This window comes from Rhinolophus ferrumequinum, chromosome 13 (assembly GCF_004115265.2).
Source record: "Rhinolophus ferrumequinum isolate MPI-CBG mRhiFer1 chromosome 13, mRhiFer1_v1.p, whole genome shotgun sequence".
Lineage (NCBI taxonomy): Eukaryota > Metazoa > Chordata > Mammalia > Chiroptera > Rhinolophidae > Rhinolophus > Rhinolophus ferrumequinum.
In genome coordinates, this window is record NC_046296.1 from 5,823,424 (window position 1) to 5,848,145 (window position 24,722).

The 24,722-nt window shown below is 36.4% G+C and overlaps 1 protein-coding gene across 1 annotated transcript in view; it reads left to right on the plus strand.

Annotated features, from left to right (window-relative positions):
- Positions 1-3,286: 3,286 nt before the first annotated feature.
- Positions 3,287-24,722, plus strand: part of LOC117033443 (E3 SUMO-protein ligase RanBP2) — a 63,716-nt gene continuing 42,280 nt past the window's right edge. The window contains 8 exon segments of the mRNA XM_033125615.1: positions 3,287-3,469; positions 11,368-11,435; positions 12,666-12,777; positions 13,377-13,529; positions 17,561-17,791; positions 18,277-18,422; positions 20,203-20,395; positions 23,399-23,486. Coding sequence (XP_032981506.1) covers positions 3,398-3,469; positions 11,368-11,435; positions 12,666-12,777; positions 13,377-13,529; positions 17,561-17,791; positions 18,277-18,422; positions 20,203-20,395; positions 23,399-23,486 — 1,063 coding nt within the window. The 5' untranslated portion in view covers positions 3,287-3,397.

Below are 24,722 nucleotides of genomic sequence, written 5' to 3' on the forward strand. Positions count from 1 at the left end.
TTCCCCTATTGCAACCCCTGGTGACCACCATCCAACTCTCTGTTTCTATGAATTTGACTACTTTAGATACCTCACATAAGTGAGTATTTGTATTTGTCTTTTGGTGACTGGCATATTTTCCTTAGCACATCATCCTCACGGTTCATCCATAGTATAGTATGTGACAGGATTCCCTCCCTTTTTAAGGTTGAATAATATTCCATTTTATGTATAACCACATTTTGTTTACCCATTCATCTGTCAATGGATATATGGATTGCTTCTATTGGCTATTATGGATAATGCTGTTATGAACATGTGTGTAAATATCAATTCAAGGCCCTGCTTTCAATTCTTTTATATATACACATAAAAGGGATTGCTGCATCAAATGGTAATCCCATTTGTAATTTTTTGAGCAACTGTCATAACATTTTCCATAGTGTTGTGCTGTTTTACACTCTCACCAAGTGTACAAGGGTTCCAATTGCTCCACATTCTTACCAACACTTGTCATTTTTTTATAGTAGCCATCCTAATAGGTCTAAAACACCTTTCAAATTTTTTTTCAATTACCATTGACAGATGAATGGGTAAATAATTATATTAGTTTCAGGTGTACAGCATAGTGGTTAGACATTTTATAAGTTATAAAGTGATTCCCCCCGATAAGTCTGGCTCTCATCTGACAGCATACATCGTTATTACAATATTATTGACTATATTCCCTCTGTTATACTTTACATCCCCATGGCTATTTAGTAACTGCCAATGTGTACTTCTTAATCCTTTCACCTTTATCACCCACCTCCCCCAGCCCCTTTCCCATCTGGCAACAATCAGTTTGTTATCTGTATCTATAAGTTTGTTTCTGTTTTATTTGCTCATTTATTTTTTTTTTAGATTCCACATGGAAGTGAAATCATATGGTATTTGTCTTTATCTGTCTGATGTATTTCACTTAGCATAATATCCTGTAGGTCCATCCATGTTGTCTTATAAATGGTAAGATTTCATTCCATTTTATGGCCAAGTAATATTCCATTATATATATGTACCACTTCTCCTTTATCCATTCATCCATCCATGGACACTTAGGTCGCTTCTATATATTGGCTATTGTAAATGATGCTGTGAACACAGGGGTGCATATATTTTTTCAAATTAGAGTTTTGCATTTCTTCAGATAAATAACCAGAAGTGGAATTGCTGGGTCATGAGATGGTTCTATTAATTTTTTGAGGACCCACCATGCTGTTTTCCACAGTGGCTGCACCAATTTTCAATCCCACTAACAGGACACAAGGGTTCCCTTTTCTCCACATCCTCACCAACTCTTGCTTGTTGATTTATTGGTGATGGCCATTCTGACAGGTGTGAGATGATATCTCGCTTTTAATTTACATTTCTCTGATGATTACAGACATTGAGCATCTTTCCATATGTCTATTTGCCATCTGTATGTCCTCTTTGGAGAAGTGTCTATTCAGGTCCTCTGCCCATTTTTTAATTGAATTGTTTGTTTGGTGTTAAGTTGTATGAATTCCTTATATATTTTGGATATTAACCCATTATCAGATGTATCATTGGTGAATATCTACTCCCATTCAGTAGGTTGTCTAAATGACAGCTTTGCCATGTAGAGTGATCTGGGTTTTAGGCCCTTGCTTTTCATCACTGAATATTTAATGCCAATCCCTCTGGCCTGCAAAGTTTCTGTTGAGAAATCAGCTGACAGTCTTATGGGAGCTCCCTTGTATGTGACTATAAATGCTTTTCTCTTTCTGCTTTTAAGATTCTCTCTTTGTCTTTAACCTTTGGCATTTTAATTATGATGTGTCTTTGTGTGGGCCTCTTTGGGTTCATCATGTTTGGGACTCTGTGCTTCCGGGGCTTGCATTATCCATTTCCTTCACCAGGTTAGGAAAGTTTTATTATTTCTTCAAATAAGTTTTCAATCCCTTGCTTTCTCTCCACTCGTTCTGGTTCCCCCATGATGTGAATGTTGGTACACTTGATGTCCCCAAGGACTCTTAAACTGTCCTCATTTTTTCTGATTCCTTTTTCTTTTAGCTGTTCTGATTTTTTTTCCTGCTACCTTATCACCCAAATTGCTGATTTGATTCTCTCTTTCATCTAATCTATTATTAATTCCTTCTACTGTGTTCAGTTATTGTATTCTTTATTTGTGACTGGTTCTTTTTTATGTTCTCTCTGTTTTTGTGTCCTATCTCTTTGTTAAAGTTCTGAGATCACTGAGCATCCTTATAACCAGTGCTTTGAACTCTGCATCTGATACAGTGCTTGTCTCCATTTTGTTTAGTTATTTTTCTGGAGTTTTGTTCTGTTCTATTATTTGAGACATGTTTGTTTGCCTCTTCTTTTTGGCTGCCTCCCTGTATTTGTTTCTATTTATCAGGTAGGGCTGCTCCATCCCCAATCTTAATTGTGGGACCAGTGGCTCAGTCTCCCAGGTCACCTGAGCTGGGTGCTCCAGGGGTGTTCCTTGTGTGGGTTGTGTTAAAAATTTCAACATATTTCATTTGATATTTTCCCAGATAATTAAGACCCTACTATATACGAAGATGTGATCTTTTTAAACCTAAAAATGTCTTCTCCACTGAAAACATTTTATAAAACTTGTTTTAAAATAAATTCAAATGCCAAAAGTAAACATTTTTGAAGATTTGGAAAATATAGATGGCTCAACATCTTGAGATGATTACTGTTAACATTTGTTAACGTTTTGGTGTATTCTGTTTTGCTAATGAAATATAAATTTGGGGGGCCATACATATACACATATGCATACTATATGCATATATAATTATAATCGTCAGAAAACGTCGTATTTGTGGGTTTCCTTCGATTATGTATTTTAAACTTTCTCATTTTTTTTAAAAGCATTAATTTTAACCTGTATGCTTCATATTTACACGTGTTCGACATAAAATATTTAATCACCTCCAGAAGGGTCGTTCCAAATTGGAACACGCTCACCAAAATGGCCTGAGAATGCTTTTTAGTTCCACAGTACCGCGTAATGTTAAGAACAAACGACCCAAAATTTTGAGAACCCATCAAGGAAAAACATCATCTCATTGAACTAGTTACTAGTCCTTGTTCCCTGTGCGGCGACGAACACTTCCTTCCCACGCTGGCCACTGCCCACGCTCTGACAGCGGAACGATAACGGGAGCTCTGTAGGACCGTGCGCAGAACCGAGGGCGGGGCGCAGCCGGAGCGCCGCCGTCGTCGGCGCGGCGCAGAGTGCTGACGCAATACGCATGCGGGCGGTCCGCTCTTCTGCCCGTGACGGCGCTGCGTCACGGGCTTTCAGGCGCTTGTTCCCGGAGACGGTTACTGCTGCGGGCCTTAGCGCCGGCCTCTCGCGTCCTGGGGCCAGGTCGGCGGCGCGATGAGGCGCAGCAAGGCCGAGGTGGAGCGCTACATCGCCTCGGTGCAGGGCCTCGCTCCGTCGCCCCGAGAGGTGAGCGGATTCTGGGGGGACGGGTGGCCTCCGCCCAGGCCCGGCCGCGGCCTCGCGTGGCGCCGGTGTCATGGCTCCCGGCGGCCGCCGCTCCTTGGCATGTTCTGTTGAGGCGCTGGCCGGCTTGTGTGGTCCGGTGGGCGGCGTGGGGCTCGCGAGCTCGAGGGGGACACGGTACGGGGGGAAGGGTGAGACCACGGCGGGCGGCCGTTGGCGCCGCGCTTCCTCTTTTCTTTCTCTGGCCCGCTCCCGACTGCCTTCACCCGAGGGCCCATCCTGTGCCGGGGTTTCTCGGCCGCGCCGGTGCGGCCTGGTCCCCGGCGCTTGGACGGCTGCCATATCCGGTTGGGTTCTTTCCGTGTCCTGGACTGTTACTCGCCGCGGTCGAGGCGGCACCTTCCAGGCTTGGAGTTTGGTGAAACCCAGCGGGGACTGACACAGCCCCGGGGTAGGCTTTTTTTACTGCTGTGACGGGTGCCCGTCGTGGGCGTCCAGGGACCCGGAGCAGGGGCAACCACATTTGCAACTGCCTGACAGACAGACCGCGCAAATAACACTGGAAGTTGCCCTGTTTTGAGGCGGCTTCTCCTCCTACTCTTCACACGCCACTCCCTCAGCACTGGATGGAAACTTACTTGCTCCTTTTTTTCCCTAAAGGGAGTGTTGGGAATTCTAAATTTCTTATAGAGCGTTGTTACTATGGATTAAAAATTTTAACTTTTCCAACCACATGGTCCAAGGGCATTTTTTCTCTTTTAAGATAAATAATGTGTTAGATATATTTTGTATTCAACAGAATTTTAGCGATTGGGTGTAAAGGTTGAGGAAAAAGATACTGAGGATGGATCTGAGTCAGTTTGCCAGTGGTTGAAGCACAGCTCTGCCGTTTATAAGCTGTGGGATTTGAGGCAAATTACACCAATTTCATCAATAGGATGGAGTTACAGTATTGATAGGAGTATATAAGATGATCCATATTAAGCACTTAGGGCAATAGTAAGCATTTAAATAGATGTTGACGTTAAAAGACAGCCATTCTGACCTGTTTTGGGCAAGGGCCAATGAGAATCAAGATGTGTGAGGAAACAAAACAAAACCAACCAGAAAACCCATGACTAGCATGCTGTACACTTGAAACTAATATAATATTGAATGTCAACTCAAATTGAAAAAAAAAAAAAGGAAAAGGAAAAAAGGGATAATTTGTGTGTGTGTGTGTGTGGTGTGTGTGTGTGTGTGTGGGGAACTCCCCAAACTCAAGGACCATTAACAACATACTGTTACTGTATCTTTTATCATATACTAGACATGTGTTATCTTACTTTGTGCTCCCAAAACCCTGTGGATATTGACACGAAGAGAGATTGAAGATACTTGTCCAAAGTCAATAGGTGGCTTAGCAGGATTTGGGTAAGGGTCTGATTTAGTTTCTTTTAGGAATAATGGAGTAGGTTACAGCCTGTATCTTCAGAGGAGAGGAATATGGACCTACATACAGATTGTAATTTCAAACTGCTGGCATATCATCAAAACAAATGTGGTGCCCGAGTCTAAAACAACCTTATTAAGGGTTTCTTTACCCCTGAAAGGGATGACTTTTTTTTTTTTTTAAGCAAATTTAGAACTTTCATGAGATTGTTAGTGGGGACTCTGGCCCCCAAAAGATTAAGAACCACTGGTCTAGACAGAAGGTAGAATGTTCTTTGAACTACCTAACTTTTCCATTAAATAAAGAGGGTTGGGGGCACAATTTTAAGGATTGGTTATTATGGCCATCTCTCTTTTACATTTAAAGAGTGTTATTTTAATCAGATGTTTTTCTTCAAAGATAAATAATCATTTACTTTAAAAGAACCTGGGGATTTCAGTGGAATATTGATTAGCAAGTGAGTAACTTTGGAATTTGTCAAGATATTTGGTAACTATAGGTCTAACTGAAATGACAAAACGGTACTTTGGATAGCTTGGAAGGGAGATGGTGGAGGCAGCAGAGACAGCCTCTGTGAAGACTAGAAAGAGATTAATATTTACTTGGCTCCCAGTTTGGCAGACTGGCCATGTGTGAACTGACCATGCTTTTGTAGGAAGTCGAAGTTTTGGAGTGCAGTGATGGGTCCATACTCCTGTTTTCCCTGCCTTCCCCACTTGTTCATCTCCTCTTGTCTTGCCATTTTTCTACTCCTCACCTGCTTTTTCCCTTGTTGAAAATGTCACTTGTGTTTCTTTAATTTTTATTTTTCCAGATGGCTTCTGTTTAGTTTTTCTAGATTTCTGTCTAATTGGCTTACATTTCTGTCTAGTTGGCTTCCCATTCCACATCCCTGATTCCTACCCCTCAGGGGCAATTTGACCCCTCTTCCTTGTTTATTTTACTGTTAACATCCAAATTCATACTCCTGAATAACATACATGTATGCTTTTATTTCTTGATCTATTTGCCCCCATTTTAGACACTTTCTACTGGCTTACTACTGTGTTCCTCCAGGTGTTTTTATTTCCTCCCTTGTTTTTCTAGTTCTGTTACTGTAATTTTTAGTTAAATGAATATATAGTATTTATATAATTGCGATAAGGTAAATATTTTTGTATTTGAGTTGCCTTTATTGTGTAGTTTTATTTTTCCTGGAGTTAATAATTGCATTATTTTTTGGTTTGTTTAGTTTTCTATGATGTATTACCAGTTCTTTACCTCAACTCAATATAAACTCAAGTGTGATCAAACAGGTCACATAATCCATCAATTTCAGGTTAAGAAAACATTTCTTTGAAGAGTCTTGCTTCTGGAGTACTCTTGTCTTACTGCTTCAGCCTGGGGTGGTTTCTGCTGCACTTCTGTGCTCTGGGGACTTTTCCCATTTTCATCATTTTGAGAATTCCCTTCACTTCTTTTCTGTGTTAGACTTTCGGTTTCCTGTAAGTATCCTCTTGATTTACTTCCCGTTTTGGTGTAGCACAACCTCCAGTTTGCTTTGAGAAGGAGTGAGAATTTTTTTTTTTTTTTAAACATTGTCTGAAAAATGTCTTTACCTAATTTAGTTGATAGTTTGGTTACAAATTCTAGGTTTGTAATAATTGTTTCCTCAATTTTGAGAGCATTGCTTAATTTTCTGATCATTTGTACTATTATTAGAAGTCTGATGTGATTCTTGATCTTGCTAGCTTATAGGTTTTTTGGAAGATTCCTTCCAATTCACAAAAATATTGACTAATTTCCTTCAGTTCTGGGACATTTCTTGTGTATTTCTTTGCACATTCTCCTCCCTGTATCCTCACTCCCTCTCTCTCACCTGTCTGTGTTTTTTTCTGTCACCTTTCTGATGATCTTACCAGCTGAAAGTTGGTTCTGGTTTGATCCTCCACATTTTTCTCTTGCTTGTGTCTTCTGTTTTATTTATTTATTTATTTTAAAAGAGATTTCCTTTAACTTTATCTTCCAGGGGCAGGGAGTCGGGCAGCTCACCATTCGGTGTGTAGGCTTTGCTTATCCACCTCAACAACCCCTGCCCACATGCTTGTCAGAACTCCACAGTTGGGAACTCATCAGTTTATACTTGAGAACAAACCCATTTACTTCAGCTTTTTGCAAGGGTTATGGGTGGGGGTCAGTTGTGACATCTTTCAAGGTATGAGCATTCCTATTTTTAGCCTCACATAATTCTTTTTTTTTTTTTAAGGCGGGCGCAGCTCATGGTGGCTTATGCGGGGATTGAACCGGCAACCTTGGTGTTATTAGCACCATGCTCTAACCAACTGAGCTAACCGGCCACCCCCTCAATTCTTGATACTTAGCAGCTGAAGGGAATTCAGGCATTTGCTCACAGTGGCATAAGTAAGGTGTCATGGAAGTACATAGACCGAAGCATGGATTGTCCTGCTGTATAGCTTTGCCTCTGCTCCTTTCTAGCTATGTATTCATACAAAGCACTTGTCCCCCTGGGCTTCAGTTCCTTTGTAAAATAAGCAGATTGGAGACAGAAGATTATCAAGTTTTCCCCAAATTTTATGGTTCTATATATTAGTTTTTAATAATTGTTGTTTATCTTAAGATAGTTCTTTTTAATGAGATAGCTGGAAACAAAATAAGTAATGGAGTTGATTTTTCTATTATATGTGTTGACGTTGTACCTTGTGGGAATCTATTCATTTAAAGGGTGAGGGGAAGAAAGCTTTTCCTTTTAAGGCCATTTTGACTGTTACATAATATTGTTATAAACTTCCTCATGTCTTAAATTTATGAATTTGTGGCAGGGGAGGGAGACTGTGTGTACTCAATTCTGGTATATTTCTTTCTATGTTTTTTAGAAGTAGTCCTGATTTTCTTGACTTGTTTTGGAAAGTGTTAAGAATACTGAATGAAGTTTAAGATTGCGTGTAGCTTTTTAGTTTTAGAATATGCCCTGTTAAGAAGGATGTATTGTCAGTACTGTCATATTAAGATCACTTGGAATAATTTTCTGAGTATATGTCACTATTTTGACATAAAATTAAAATATATTTTTAACAGCTCTATTGAGATATAATTCCTGTACCATGCCATAAAATTTGACCATGTAAAGCTCTATTGAGATATAATTCCTGTACCATGCCATAAAATTTGACCATGTAAAGTGTACAATTTAATGAGTTTTGGTATGTTATGTTATAGATGTTTTAAATTGTGGTAAAATATATATGTAACAAAATTTGTCATTTTAACTACTTCTAAGTGTACAATTCAGTTGTGTTATATTTAGAATGTTGTTCAGCCATCACCATCTACAGTTAAGTTTTTTGGGGAGTCCAAAGATACATGCGGTTTTTGACTACATGGGGTCAGCATCCCTACCCCTGTGCATCTTACAAGGGTCAGCTATATTTCAAAATCTTTTCATCACCACAATCAGAAACTTTGTAACCATTAAGCAGTAACTCCTAGGTTCCCCTTCTCCCTAGACCCTTGTATGCACTTTCTCTATGAATTTTAGATATTTTATTTTAGATATTTTATATAAGTGGGAGCGTACAATATTTGTCCTTTTGTTTCTGGCCTATTTCACTTAGCATTTTTTAAAGATTCATTCATATTATAGCATGTATTAGAACTTCGTTCCTTTTTTGTGGCTGAGTAATAATCCATTGTGTATATAGCACATTTTGCTTATCCGTTCATCTGTTTAAGGACATTTGTCTCTTGTAAGTAATGCTGCTGTGACCATGTGTATACAAATACATGTTTGAGGCCTTGTTTTTAGTTCTTTTCTGGGAGATTCCTTGTATTCTTAGTTTTCTGAGTTTTTATGAATGAATATTGGATTTTGTCAAATGCTTTTTTTCTTTTGGTGGCAATTGAGATGATCATGTGTTTTTTCCCCCTTTGTTCTGTTATGTGATGTGTTACTTGATTTCACTTTTTTATGTTGAACTGTTGTTGCATCCCTGGGATAAATCCCAGTTGGTCATGGTGTATAATACTTCTAATATACTGTAGAATTCATTTTGCTGAGGGTACTTAGTTGAGAATTACAGTTAAAAAATATTTATTAGACTTTTTTAGAGCAATTTTAGGTTCACAGAGATCTCCCACATACTCTGCCTCCACACGTGTGGCCTCTCCCTTTACCTACACCCCCCGCAGAGTGATGCGCTTGTTACAATTGATGAACCGACACAGATGCATCATCCTTACCCAAAGTGCATATTTACCTTAGGGTTCACAGTGGTGGTGTGAAATTCCCCTGAAAATCCTCTGTGCTCTGCCTATTCATCCCTGCTTCGCCCCAGTCCCTGGCAGTCACTAGTCTTTTCATCGTGCATTTAATAACATTTTGAGCTGCTTTGTATATAAATGACATTTTTATTTTAAAGCTTTGTTATATGCTAATAAATTTACCATTCAGTTTTAGCAAAAAATACTCAAACCATTACGAAGTAGCATCAATTATATTTAAGTATAGGTAAATTAGAATCTAATGGCATTGATGACAAAACCTTGATTACAGAATGTTCCCCAATACGGCACACACAACAACTTTGTTGTCGGTAGTGCAGGCCACAGGAAGACACATCTGAACATCGCAGCAAAAGAATTAAATCAGTCAGACTCCTCAGGGCTGCCGCATTTGGAGAGACACATTCTGGTTTTCGTCTCTGTCTAAAATATAGTTTGCTTGGACCAGATGAGAACTAGGCAGGTGCCCTGCCATGTCAGTCGTTGGTGAGGGATTTGGGTATTTTCAAATTGTAATGGAAGCTATGGAAGGATTTTAATTTTAAGCAAAGGCATAATGTGGTTTGTCTTATGTTTTAAATGAAACCACTTTGGCAGATGAATGAGATGGGAGGAAAAGTATGCAGAGGGGAAAGAGGAAGGAATTAGTCTTTTCCATAGTCCCAGAGACAGACCATAGCAGGCTTGGATATAGCAATACAGATGTAGAAAAATGGATGGATTGAGACAACATAGAAGGTAGAACTGACAGCTCATGTTGATATTTTGCACATAAGTTTAGTGAATCAACACACCGTTGGTGGTAAAGGTGAGATTCAGTGTGTATCACAGATGAGATATGCTGAGAGAGAAGAGGATTTAGGACCAACTCCTGGGGAAATCAGTGTGAGGGCCTGTGAAGGAGCTGGAGAAAGAATGGCCACTAAAGCAGAAGTGAAACTAAAGAGCACGGTATCTTTGAAGTCGTGAAAAGACTTTCAGGATTTGTGTGATTTAAGAGTATTTTGTGCAGGTTTCATAAGAAGGAAAAATTGAAACATCATATAATAAACAATGGGGATTAAATTATTGAAACCATCTGCTGCCTCTTCTGCCTGCGGTAAACACTTTATTCAGGTTTCTGATCAAATACCTCTTGATGAGACCTTTCCTGCCAGCCCTCTGTCTTACAGAATTTATAATGCCATTGTTTCCCACCACCATTCTCACCTAACAAGGAAGAAACACTGCCAACTAAACAGGCGCAGTGGTAGAGGGTATCTGTGATTTGCTAGATGTATACTGAGTTTAGCTTTGTTAAAATGTGATTTACTGCAAGTAGTTAATGGAATACTGTAAAATAGTGCTCTGTCTTGCTCCCCTACTATTTGCGAGTCACCTCTCCTAAAATGCAGGCTTCATGAAGACAGAGACTTTTGGTTTACTGCTGATTTCCCGGTGCCCAGACAGTACCTGCTGAATAGTAGGCAGGACGAACAAATCCTGAATATGCATTTTTTTTTTTTTTTAGGAATAAAATAAAAAAATATACTGCTTTGTAGACTGCTTTTTTTCACAGTATGTTGATTTTTTTTTCCTCGTGTAGTTTTCAAAAACAAGATGTTTGATGGGTGTGTACTCTTATCACATGGATATAACGTTATCTGATTGTGTCCCAGCATTCTGGACATTGGAGCTTATGGAAATAAAAGAACCAGGGTGTGGACTTGGTTTAGTACTGGAAGAATTCAATTTTTATTGCTGCCTTTTTAATTCCTTGAATATAAAACACTGATCTGAAGAGAGAATACTAGTACCTGGATGAGGGAATCCTCGGTGTCCTAATAGGTCTGAAGTACTTGCTTATTCTTCCCCATAAAGGCTTTCACGTGATAGAAAAGTGGTTTCTGGTATACTTCTTCTCTCCTAGAAAAGTGGGTTTTTTTCTCACCACATGATTTCTAAGGTTTTTCACTGATACAAATTACTAATTTCTGATGTCTTACCTGCAGTTCTTAAATTTATGTTTTGTTTTATGATGAGGATTATAAGACATGAGATCATAGCTTTTAGAACATAGATGCATTTTCTATAGGCAATTTCTTTTACCTTTTAAGTGAACAAAAATGAGGTATATTAATATTAACCTCATTAGGACAGATTTTTAGTTGTTGCAAAAATTTTACAAAATAAGAACTTTAATGTTTTTTAGAAGTCAATGAAAGGATTCTATTTTGCGAAGCTCTACTATGAAGCTAAAGAATACGATCTTGCTAAAAAGTAAGTACCAAACTGTAAACATGCTTTGAATTTCTAAAATTAATGCCTTTACCTCACGTTCTTTGAAATGTGTTCAAGTAATTATTTTTTTAGCAATTCTTCCTAAGTATGTCCTGGAAATAAGGGATTCCTCAGTAAGACTGATGTTTAGGACTAGTCTAGATTCCATGGAGATTGAGCCTAGAATATTTCCTGCATGCCTGCGTAAGGTAACAGATTATTTGGCTTAAAACACTTTTTCTAAAGATTGTCCTAGGTTAGTTAGAATAAAAGGCAACCATGCTCATACCTTAATTTCTTCCTTGTTAGATATCTGGTACATGAATCAGCTGGAAAACAGCAATGAATACAAAATTAAACTGTGATTCCTGGGTAGTAGAATAGTTTGGGTAAAAGAACTTTAATTGACTCAATGGGTGACACTTTGAGGCATTGTCTCACTCATAGGACCAAGAAGATTGGTGATCTGATTTCCTGATTCGGAGTAGCTTAAAGCAGGAAATTAGGAGGGAGGAAAATTATTAAAGGAGCTGGAGAGGCCAATAAGGAAAGTGATAGCACCTTTCTGTTAACGCTTGTTCTTTATTCATGTGACACTTGTTCCTGCAGTGTTGTTTTGTGGTCTAATTATAACACTGAGCCTCTTAGAAGATACTTATTTTTAGTTGTTACTTGATTTAAGAAATGAAAATTACCTGCATTTGGTAGTATATTTAGTAATTTTTTTCTCTGCTGTTTTAGCTGGATATAGTACTGTCAGACATTATTTTGTTTAAAAGGTAAATACATTCTTTAGCTGTTTGGGAAATGGTTGCTTTTTAGTATTTTGCGTTATGATAACTTAAAAATGTTTACTACAATCACTTTCTAATTTCTGTGCAAACTCTTCAATGCTTTACCAAAAATGAAGCAGGAAGAAAAAGCAATTATGTGTTCATTTCTTATGTGTGGGTAGCACTGGAAAAACGTTTTGGTAACTATAGCATTTAATGGTAAAATTAGTATGTTGTCAACTTTGTGTTTGTGTTTGAATTATTATCTGTTTGTTTCTATGGATACTTGTGCATTACCACATGTTCTAGTTTAAATTGTGGTAGTCAATAATTAGAATAACGGTATAAATTAATGGTTGCTTTGGTTATAAGATGTACTCTTAAGTTAGTGTTTAAATATAGTTCTACATGTGATTATTTGAAGATTACTTATTTTTATGTTATTTTTTTAAAACAGATACATATCTACATACATTAATGTGCAAGAAAGGGATCCCAAAGCTCACAGGTTTCTCGGTCTTCTTTATGAAGCGGAGGAAAACATAGACAAAGCTGTTGAATGTTACAAGGTAAAGTATATGAGACTAAAATAGAGGCTTTGCATAGCCCAACATGATGGTCACAGTAATTTACATAATAAATAATTCAAATATATTTAGTGGACGTCATGAAAACAAGCATTGATATCAGTACTAGTATTAAGTGACGCAGTTTGGAACTGATTTTAAATTTTTGGCCCAAAGTACACTATAATTTATCATTAAGAGGTTAGCACTTGTAAAAGAAGACTGACACCTATAAATTTTAATTCTAAAATGGTCAGAAATGCTGTTCTTATGTGTGTGGTTTTCTCTCTCTCTGTCCCTCTCTCCCCCCATCCCCTTACCTACCTTTCTTCCTTCCTTCTTTTCCTTCTTTCCTTCCTTCCTTCTTTCCTTCTTTCTTTCCTTCCTTCCTTCCTTCCTTCCTTCCTTCCTTCCTTCCTTCCTGGCATTTACCTAATAAAAACACAATTTTTATTTAATTTGTCTTCAAAAGTATTCCAAGACACTTTAAGTTTAATTTTAACAACTTTGAAAAACCATGTCATTTAGGAATAGAGTTTTTAACTTTTTTTTATAAGTACTTTAGGAATCCTACTAATGTATTATTTCTTTTCTGATATCAGCGTTCAGTGGATTTAAACCCAACACAAAAAGATCTTGTGTTGAAGATTGCAGAATTGCTTTGTAAAAATGATGTTACTGATGGAAGAGCAAAATGTTGGGTTGAAAGAGCAGCAAAGCTTTTCCCAGGAAGTCCTGCAGTTTATAGACTAAAGGTAAGAAACTGAACAAGACGTTTAATAAAAGCAGTTGGGGAAAACTTAAGACACAACCATTTCTAATACTTGGAATTTAAATGACTTTTCAGTAGCATACTGATTAAACCAGTGTGTGTGCAGGTGGGGAGTTGGTGGGTAATGGGTAAAGGTGGTCAAAAGGTATAAACTTCCAATTATGCGATAAATAAGTTCTGGGGATGTAACGTATAGCATGGTGACTATTGGTAACAGTACTGTCGTGTATATTTGAAAGTTGCTGAGAGAGTAGATCTTAAAAGTTCTCATCATAAGAAAAAATAATTTGTAACTGTGAGGTGACAACTGTGGTTGTTAACTAAACTTATTGTGGAAATCATTTTGCAATATATACATATATCACATTATGTTGTGCACATAAAACTCAATTATATCCCTAAAAATGGCAAAACAGCATTTTTTTCTTCAAAACCTTTCTGAGCATATGCTGTCTTTTTAGGCACTATTATGCTTTACAAATGGTATCCCCTGTATTCTTATTGAATGATTAATATTTTAGGGATTTTACAGTTTTGTATCTGGATGGTGGCGGTAAGATTGGAATTGAGCTGTTTGACAAAACATTTTTGCTTCATTGGGTGAAAATTATCCATAGGATGACAGTTTAGGGTTGTTATGAAGTTTTTTAAGAACTAGTATCTAAAAATAGAAAGGATTGTGTTATGGGATAGTGAGGTTTTCAAGCAAAAGTTAAAAGACAGTTTCTCCAGGATGTTACAGGTAATTACTAAAAATGATGGTAAGTTGTTGCTAATGTATTAACTGCTTCTGATTATTATTCTTTACTGAGTAAAATATACCGGTTAACTAAGTAACTCTTTTGGACAAAGTCTTTCTGAATGTGCTAGGTAAATGGAATTTTAAGTGTATGTTGTTTTTAGCAGTTTTCCACCCCCATTATACATGTTTCTGATAGAATTTTTAAAACTTTTTATTTTGAAATACAGATTTTTCACAGGAAGTTGCAAAGATTTTGCAGCGGTCCTGTGTATACTTCATCCAGTTTTCCCCAGTGGTTACATCTATTAAAACTGGGAATTTGACATTGGTACAATGTGTGTATAGTTCTTGTTTATTTTATTACATGTATTGATTTCGGTAACCGCCACTTCAGTCAAGATACAGACCTATTCCATCACCACAAAGATTTCCCTTATGCCACCCCCTTTTATAGTAATACTTCCTCCTTCCCATCATCCATAACTTCTGGCAATTACTAATTTGTTCTCTATCTTTATAATTTAATTTGAAAATGGAATCATACAGTATATGAGGTTGGTTTTTTTTCATTCAGCATAATGCCCTTGAGATTCATCCTAGTTGTGTGTTATCAGTAGTTTGTTCTTATTACTGAGTAGTAGTTTGTGGTATGAAGGTGTTCTATAATTTAACCATTTACTTTTGAGGGACATTTTGGTTGTTTCAGTTTTCTTTTATTACAAATCGGGTATAAAGAGAGTTGTCCACAGATTTTAAAATCTAAGTATTTAAAAAACCCCTAGAGATAAATACTAGTAACATTAAGTTTTTTTCTCCCTTGAGAAGCAGTTGGATTTTAAATATTAATCTAAGTGTGTAGATTTCTCTCCTGTATTATCTTTGTGTTATTCCTCAAACAAAATTCCCTTCTTGGTTATGATAATCCAGTCCATTTGGTGACAGTGATATCAAGGAACATGTATAATGGTAGGGGATTATTTTTCTTGCAGTGTAACCAAAGGTAGAGAGATAATTCTGAAGCATCTTGATTTTCTTTAATCTCTCTTTAAAGACACTGTTGTCAAAGATAAATCTTTTTTATGTACAAAGTAATTCTGTTTCTTAAAATTTAAGGCTTAAGGTAAGTAGTTTTTTGGTGTTTATTTAGTGAATGAAAATAGTGGTATGAGATCTTGAGTATGAGAATAGAATATTTGAAAAGTATTCATAATTGTGTCGATCTTTTACTTATTTATTTTTAAACATATACTGTATTCTTGCCATGTATAATGCGCTCCCATGTATAATGTGCACCCACGTTTTTGGCCCACATTTTCGGGGAAAAAATAGTTTGTTTTAATTTTTATTTCAAATTTTTATTTGTTTACCTTCAGGTACTTGTTTTTTGTATTATAAGGATTTGTAGCATTTACTTTTTAACATATTATGGTACAAGAAATTTTTTATATTGGTAACAAATTTACAATATTTATGCATCATAGAAGGCTAAGAACTCTTGTTGCAAGTTCATCGAAAGTTCAACAAAACCTATTGTCGTATTCCAGGGTATTATTTTGCATATGGATATCTTTATTGATTTCTAGAGTTACACTTTTAGCTCATAAACATAAATAAAAATTAAAAACATTTATATAGATACGGAATTGGTACTACCTATGTATAATGTGCATCCTTATTTTTCCCTCACAAATTTGGGCAAAAAAGTGCGCATTATACACTGCAAAATATGATAATCGAAGTCTAGGGTTTTTTGCAGATATAGAAAGGCCAAGTGTAGTTTATGAAAATGATCCAGAAAAAGGACAACGATTGGTAAAGGAGAGACAGTAATGAAAACAGTTCTAGTGGAGAGCTTGGTCTTCGCTAGGTGAAGGGAGAAGGGAGAAGATGAGTATAAGTAGAGAAAGTGGAATGTACATACGATGGATGGCTTCAGTTTTCTCAGTGAAGGATGAATTGTGATCGTAAGGTGATAGTGTGGGAAATTTGAGTATGGTGACCTTTTCAGGGAATAGAGAAAGTGAGTCTATTAAAGATAAAGTAGGTTTTCTTCTGGACATTACCAGTTTGGAAGTTTGAGATTATGAAAGTGAATCTGTTATCTTGCTTGTGATATCCCAGATTTCCAAATGCCCAACCTCCAGTTGTACAACTGTTATTGTAAAGGTACAGAGAAAACAGATGGTAGGGTTCTTATAAGGAAAGATGAATGGAATTAATTGACGGGATGTGTAAGCAAGTAATAATTATGGATATTAGGGATTATGGCATTTTAGCTTTTGATGGGGTGGGGAGGGAAGAGAAAGAGGTTTATGGAAAATTAAAACTTGGTGATGACAGCGTATTGAATGGAGCTTTTCATGCAGTAGATGGAAGTATATGTAGCAGTGAGGGTATGTGAGCCTGCACTGAGGTAGAAGAATAAGAAGGGTGTGGAGGTCTGACTGATATGATCAAAACCCATTTGGAAGGCCTGTGTCAATGCTACTGGATGGCTGAGGCTGGACTGTAGAACGGCGCCAACAGAGATGAGATAATTAAAGAACTGAGTAGCCAGGCTATTGTAGATCTTAGATCTTTCAATTGGTAATACCAGGGACAGTTAAGGATGAAGGAAGTGTTCTGTTTCAGTTGCTAATGAGGAAGAATGGATGGAGTAGCTGGATAGCATGTTTTTTAGAGAACAGGATTATAAACAGGTGTGGTGGGGAGATAAGGTTTGGAGGTGACATTGGGAGCGAGGAAGTCACAAACCCCACTTCCTCTACTAGCAGAGAAAAAGTTACTGTGGCAGAGAAGTGATGGGGACTGTCTCAAGTTATATTTCATTCAATTAAGGCCAGAGGGTGAAGACACTGAGAAGATAGCGGAACAGTAGGAGTTCCCGTGTGGAGCGTAGTGGGTTGGGAATTGAGTCAGATTGGGAGATCCAGAGAAGTCTGAGGATAAGGAGCCTGGGATAGAGTTGGTGTGAGGCCTCCCTAGGCGTTTGCTGCTGACTGAAGGGCATAGGGATGTGGGGCAGTAGCCCTGGCAGTCGGTCTCTGGGGTGATGTGGGCAACCACTGCTGCGGTATCATCTCAGATGTTTCTCTCCACATGCATTTCTTGGGATTTAGCTTCAACTCTCTGAAAGGGCTGATGAAGTATGTGGGGTAGTATTTCTGGTGGTCACTTCCTGAAGCAAGACAGTGGAATGGTGCTCATAGGAACAGTGATGTGTTTAAAATTGCACAGGTGTTTTACTAAATTAATGATTTTTTTTTTAATAGGAACAGCTTTTAGATTGTAAAGGTGAAGATGGATGGAATAAACTTTTTGACTTGATTCAGTCAGAACTTCATGCAAGACCTGATGATGTCTATGTGAACATTCGACTAGTAGAGCTGTATCGCTCAAATAAAAGATTGAAGGATGCTGTGGCCCACTGCCATGAAGCAGAGAGAAACATAGCTTTGCGTTCAAGTTTAGAATGGAATTCGTGTGTTGTACAGACGCTTAAGGTAGGTGAGAACTGTTGGGTCTCTACACTTTTATATAGACAATTACCATACATTCCTTTGTGTTTAAGCAGTGCCCCCCCCTTCAATTGGTAATACCAGTAAAAAAAAAAAATTTCATTTCACAGTTGTACATAAATGAACAAAAAGATCTTTCAATTGGTAATACCAAGAATTACTTTTCAAATAAATCAACAGTCTACACCAGGGATTGGCAAACTTTTTCTATAAAGGGCCACATACTAATTTGTTCATTTATGTACAGCAACTGTGAAATGAAATTTTTACTAGGATGATTTCAATTTGTAATGGGTAGATTGGAGAGAGAAACATGACGTGTGTGTGTGTGTGTGTGTATTTGGTGTTTTTATAGGCTGATGTAAAAATAGGGGTTACAATATAGGAAAGGGCAAAGAAATTTGTAATAATAAACTGATCAATTTGCAATACCTGATAAGTTTTGTAACAGTGTTCTTTCTACAAAATAGGAATATCTGGAGTCTTTACAGTGTTTGGAGTCTGATAATTGTAACTGGCAAACAACCAATAACGACTTACTGCTGGCCTATGCTAACCTTATGTTCCTTACACTCTCCACTAGAGATGTGCAAGAAAGCAGAGAATTATTGGAAAGGTATGTTGACTTAAGGAGAGTACTTCAGTGTAAATTACAGATTTTTTGTGGTAGTAATTCAGTTTATTATCCTAAATATCTTTATTGCATTATTTTTTTTCTGTGATGTACCCATGGTAATAGTTAACACGATGAACCTACTTGGAAGGAATCTTCTTTTGTGGGGATATTATAATTGGTTTTGTGTGACTTTGATTTTTAGAGTTATGTAATTGTTCAGGCTCGATTAAATTATTCTTATAGTTAATTTCCAGCTTGACATGCTTAGTAGTCATGCCTGAAAATGAATGCTCTACTACTAGTCCATATTTTATTTCAAAAAATGGTATAATCTTGAGTGAAAATCAGAGACTAAACTTCGTTTTCAAATGTTCTAGTATAAGCAATTGGCATCACTAGTATTTCAGAAAACAGTGTTTTAGCTTACATACAAGATAACTAATGTACAATGTGTTGTTTTCTGTTTTCCTAAATTTTGATTTTTGAGGACCATTATCTTTCTTATTAAAATAAATGCCATTAAACAAAAACATCACTTGGATTTACATGGCGATGTTAGTTTAGAGCAGGGGTTGACTAGAGTTTGCTGGCCAAATATGGTTTACTGCCTGATTTTGTAATTAAAAGTTTCATTGGAACATAGCCATGCTTCTTTGCTATTATATATGGCTACTTTTACACTAAAAGGGTGGAGTTGAGTGGTTGTGGCAGAGATTGTATGCCTACAAAGCCAAATTAGTATGTGGCCCTTTATAGAAAAAGTTTACCAATCCCTGGTGTAGACTGTTGATTTATTTGAAAAGTAATTCTTGGTCCCCACCTGGCATATGGAAAGTTCTTTCCACTGAGGTATAGTGGGGAGTAAGTACCATCTTGGTAGGGTAAGGATAGTGTCCAAAAAACTAACTTGAACTTCTAGATTATTTTAGAACATATTTAGGATGTTCTCTTTTGTGTGGCTTATATACTCAAAAATTTTTGGTCACGTGAGAAAATGAGGGTGAAAATTACGTAATTCTTTAGTAATACTGTAAAAACAATTTTAACTTCATGGGTCTCCTGAATGTGTCTTGAGAACCTCTAGGGGTCTCTGGAACTCACTCACTGAAAGAAATAGCTGCTACTCAGATTTCTTGTTATAATCTACTTTAAAATCATGTTTTACATTTGTATGAAGTATTTCCATTTGCTTTTCATACAAAGTGAAGATTCTGAAGACCATTGGGTTTTAGAAGCACTAGTAATTAGTACATAGATTACATATAATAGTGAGAAGTACAATTTATTTTTCCTTGAAATTATCTGTATAGTAAGAAGAGCAATTATGGTATTGACAACCCAAATATCTTGTAAGTTATTTACTTACAGTTTGAACAAGGCATGTCGAATTTGAGAAGTTGCAACTTTGAATTAAATAATCAACCATATTACTGAGAAGAAACTAGAAAATATTTTAGTTTCCCAGCTTTATTCTGGTATATTATGAAACATACACCATAATCAGTAATCCGATTGTTTGATTTTTATATTTTCTATGATTGGAGGGCTAGAACTAACTGTTTTGGATTAAGACATCATTCTAGAGGTTAAGCTTGAAGTATAGGAAGTACGTAGAATAAAAATAAGTACTAGATGATTCATAATTTATAAAATAGAGAAGAATATGGATTATTAGGAGTTCGAATGTGGAATATGAAGCTTGAAATAAATTCCTTTTATTTTGAGTTAAAATTATTCACAATGTAACATTTAATACTTGTTTAATATTTTAATATTACAGTTTTGATAGTACTCTTCAGTCTGTGAAATCTTGCGTGGGTGGAAATGATGAACTCTCAGCTACTTTCTTAGAAATAAGAGGACATTTCTACATGCACGCTGGTTCTCTGCTTTTGAAGATGGGTCAGTATAGTGATGTGCAATGGCGAGCTCTCTCTGAACTGGCTGCGTTGTGCTATCTCATAGCATTTCAGGTAAGCCTTGTCCACTTTTGGGTACAATTGACATTTCACTGAAACTGTTGCATTTCACATAGAAGTGTGTCCTGGTATATAATGAAAATATGAATGTACCTGTAGAATTAAAGTTGAAATAGTTAATTTGGTTGGTGAAAAAGAACAAGATTTACAATATTGGTGAGGCTGGTGAAACAGGTACATTGATGCATTACTGGTGGCAGTCTACATTGCTGTGATTTATTGGAAGGCCAGTTTGAAGAGTTTGATCTTTTGACTCTGCCATTTCTGGGAACCTATAGTAAGGAAATAATTTCAAATATGAATAAAACTTGATTCAAAAAGATATATAACTTGGCCAAAAACCCTAAGTAAATAAAGTTTGGGGTATGGTTAAGTAAACTATGATAGAAGAATGTGTTTACCACCATCATTTTACATTGTAATATGTATATTACAATGAGAGTACAGTTTCGGTGTTTTGTTCTTTGAGCTTGCATTAATTCTGAAATGAAAAGAAATAAGCAGTGTGCCCCAAATGCATTAATCCCAGTTTATAAAAATTGTTAGCTTTAGAGAGTGACGTTTTGCTTGAGGGGGAGCAAAAAGGTTCCCTGTAGAGTTTTTTTTAAAGCTTTTAGAGGAGGCCTCTCCTTGTAGTTCATATGATACAGGTCCTTGAACAAACACTGGTGATTATCAGCCCACAGTGTTTTAAGTGCTGTTATTTGCTCAGCAGATGCATATAGGTTTATAAGCAATATATTAGTGAAAATTAGGGAAGTTTATGAAGTTTGCTAATTTATATAAGCACTAAAAGGTTGTTATGATTAATATTTAATAGATTCTCAAGTAGCTGACAGGTTTCTTATTTTTAATGGAAACTAAAATCTATTAAAGTTTTTTTAATATATATTTTTTCAGTTCACACACAGTCAACTATTTTAAACTTTGACCTTTTCAAGTAGTACGAACTAATTCTCTCTCAACGCATTCGCTCAAGTCTCCTTTCCTAGAAGACAACCGCTGATACCAGTTTCTTGGGTATTCAGAATTTTTTTGGCATATGCAAACATGTAATATACCCTTTCTCTACTTTTAAAAACTGTTTTGCCTCAGTGTAGATGTGCTTTATCTACCATCGAATACCTCGCTTTTTTCACTGTTTTTCCATTCATTTCAGCACATAGACATTTACATCAGTCTCTTTCTACCTACCATGTATTTCCATTGAATGGATATATAATGGAAGCCTCTTAGGTGCTTGGATTTTACTTTTTCATTGGTTGTAAAGCTTAATTATCAAATGATTATACGCATATAAGGGAAGTATGGACTGGTATAGGAGATCTTATGAAATCGTGCCAGGCTAACTTCTTTGATGATAGAGTTTTCAGACTCTTTATCAGGGGAAAGCTGTGGTTCTCGTAAGTATATCTGCATTTCAGCTGGGCATTAAACAAAGTCTCCCTTGAAACCTTTTATTAAGATGAGGGGAAAAAAAAAAAGATGAGGAAATTTTGACGAGATGATATGACTGAATGGATTCATAAGTTAATTGATCACGTATGATAACTTGAGTAATTTTGTAAAAGAACCCAGGTTTATGATTTTTGTGCTCTTTAACAGCTGTAGACAAAGTTTGGCATCATATTAGAAAATATGGGTAAGAGTTACTGTGAAAATTCCTTCCTACCTCTGTTCCTTAGTCATTCACTTCTCTTCCCTGAAGGAACTAATGTTTTTAGTTGTGAGTTCTTCAAGAATGGTTTTATGCATATACACAAATAAATACACAGACATGCACACTCCCATTCCCCTTTTAAAAATACAGATAGAAAACATTCTGTACATTCTGTTTTGCTTTATTTCCATGAAATATGTCTGGTGATGTTTCCGTATCAGTATAGAAAGCATGGCATAAATAGAGCATCCTCATTTGTTTTGATGGTTATGTATTATTCCATTCTATGGATATATGATAGATAGTTTTGGGTTTTTATAAACCAGTGACCTAAAACCAAGACATTAGGTTACTTCTGCTTTTTTCCTATACTACTACAAATAATCCTGTAGTGGCATTTTATCTGTGAAAATTTATGGATGGAATTAACTTCTCTGAAAGAATTGCAGGATCAAAGTGTATGTATGCATTTATAGTTTTTAGAGCTATTGCCGAATTTCCAGCCTCATAGAGGTTGTACCAAATTATACTCCCATTACCAATTAAGTAGGTCATTAGATATTTAATAGCAGTTACCTCAGCTATACTCATGTGGTTGCTTGTAGGATATCTCCAGTAAGTGGTTATTGCCTGTGACTGAACATTTTCAGTGATGGCTTTCACTCCTTTTCAAGATAGCCCATTGCGTTTTGGAATAATTTGGTTCTTGGTACTTCCTTATATGGAATAAAAATGTTTTTCAAGCTGCTGCTCATTGATGGTTTTTTTTCCTTCTGGTTCTATTAAAAATGTCTAACCCTTTTACAAGGTAATTTTCTTAATGTCTGAAGGCAGCATATTGTGTTTTTTATTTACCATTCTGTTTATTCATCATTCTTTGAGCTCTTCTCCGTAGGGTATGGTTTGAAGTCCTTTTACTTTCTTGGTTGTTCCCGTTTATCCCAGTGGTTTCCCAAATTATCCATGCTCTTTGAAAATGTGCTGTTCAGTGTGGCATTTCCGAGTATGGTTCCATTGCTGTGTAAAGTAGGGCTGTCATCTCTTCTGCTGTAATTCTGTTTGTGTAGGGCAGAAAACTTCTCTAAATACTTCATTTTCCCAAATGCACATTCATATGTGCTTTTAGCAGCAAGTAATTCTCAGAAGTGCTCTTTGCAGGCATCTTTTACAGATTATCAAAATTCTTTGGTTCCTAGTTTTTTGTAGTTGGTTCTCTAACTCAGCTTTAACCATTGGTTAACTTTATACATGGTCAAAAAGCACAATATGATCGAAAGGAACGTCTATTTAAAATATGGGTGTCACTAAATTAAGACTTTTGATTCTAAAATTACCAGGTTCCAAGACCAAAGATTAAATTAATGAAAGGAGAAGGTGGACAAAATCTACTGGACTCGATGGCCTATGATCGCCTGAGCCAATCAGGTATAGTAATGTTTAATGATTTTATTTTATAAAGAAGACAAGAAAATTTCTTTAAAAAGCAAAAAGGAATACATCTTATAATAATACCTTCTGTCCAGGAGATAATTTGTCATAATCTTTTGTTTCTCTTTGCCGTATTAGATTAGGGCAAGAGATACACAAAGAATTATAATAGAAGAAATGGTATATTCTGAAAAAGAAAAAAATATTTAATATTGTTTGCTCCCGGGTGGAGAAGCTCCTTAACCCTTACTTCAGCTGCTAGAGCCTTCATCTGAATATTTTAAATGTTGAACTAAGAATAATTATTGATTTGCCAACCATTTAACACCAGGTGCTTGAAAGACACTGCTATGGGGGAGACAGAGATGAAGAAGATACAGATCAACATAGTAAGGAAGATAGAAGATTATACTCACATTCTGCTAGGTTGTTGGAATTTGTAGATTTATTCCCATTTTTGACTATTTGGGATAGATCATAAAGGTGTTACCTGGTTTTGCTGAGGCAAAAACTTCTCAAGTTATTCATGTAGCTGGTGAATCAAGCAGTGAACTGAAGAAGGATCACGCTTTCTATAGGAAGCAGTTTTGACGTAAATTGAATGAACTTTGTAAAGAGCAAGTAGTAATATTAAATCAAAGCTTCTGTAAGCGTTGGTCTATAGTTAGGCTATTGGCAGTCTAAGCTTATATTGTTCTTCTATCCCACAGCCTACTCTTTTGTGGAAGGTAGAGTTTCACTCCTTGAAGAAGTGACCCTATTTTTTTTTCTTCTTATGTCTCCCTTCTATTAGGTTGGTGCAAAAGTAATTGCGGTTTAAAAGGTTAAAAAGAATTGCAAAAACCGCAGTTACTTTTGCACCAAGCTAATACCTAGGTACCTTTGTAGGGTGTCACAGTTCATAAGATGAACTGTGTTTTAATGTCTTTGATCTCAGCATTCCTGACTTTGTCTCTGCAAACTTTTGGAAAAAATAACAGTCTGGTGGTAACCAAACCTGAATGACCAGCAGAATTAACTCCAAGGAGTGTTTTTGTTTGTTTTTTTAAAGTTTAATTTAGATAATATTAACATACTATATAATTCATCCATCTTAAGTATACAGATTATTGGTTTTTTTAGTATGTTCTCAGAATTGTGCAACCTTCACCACAATCAATTTTAATAAAACCTTTTTATCACCTCATAAAGAAACTTCATACTCATTAGTAGTCACTTTCAGTTCCCCCCAAA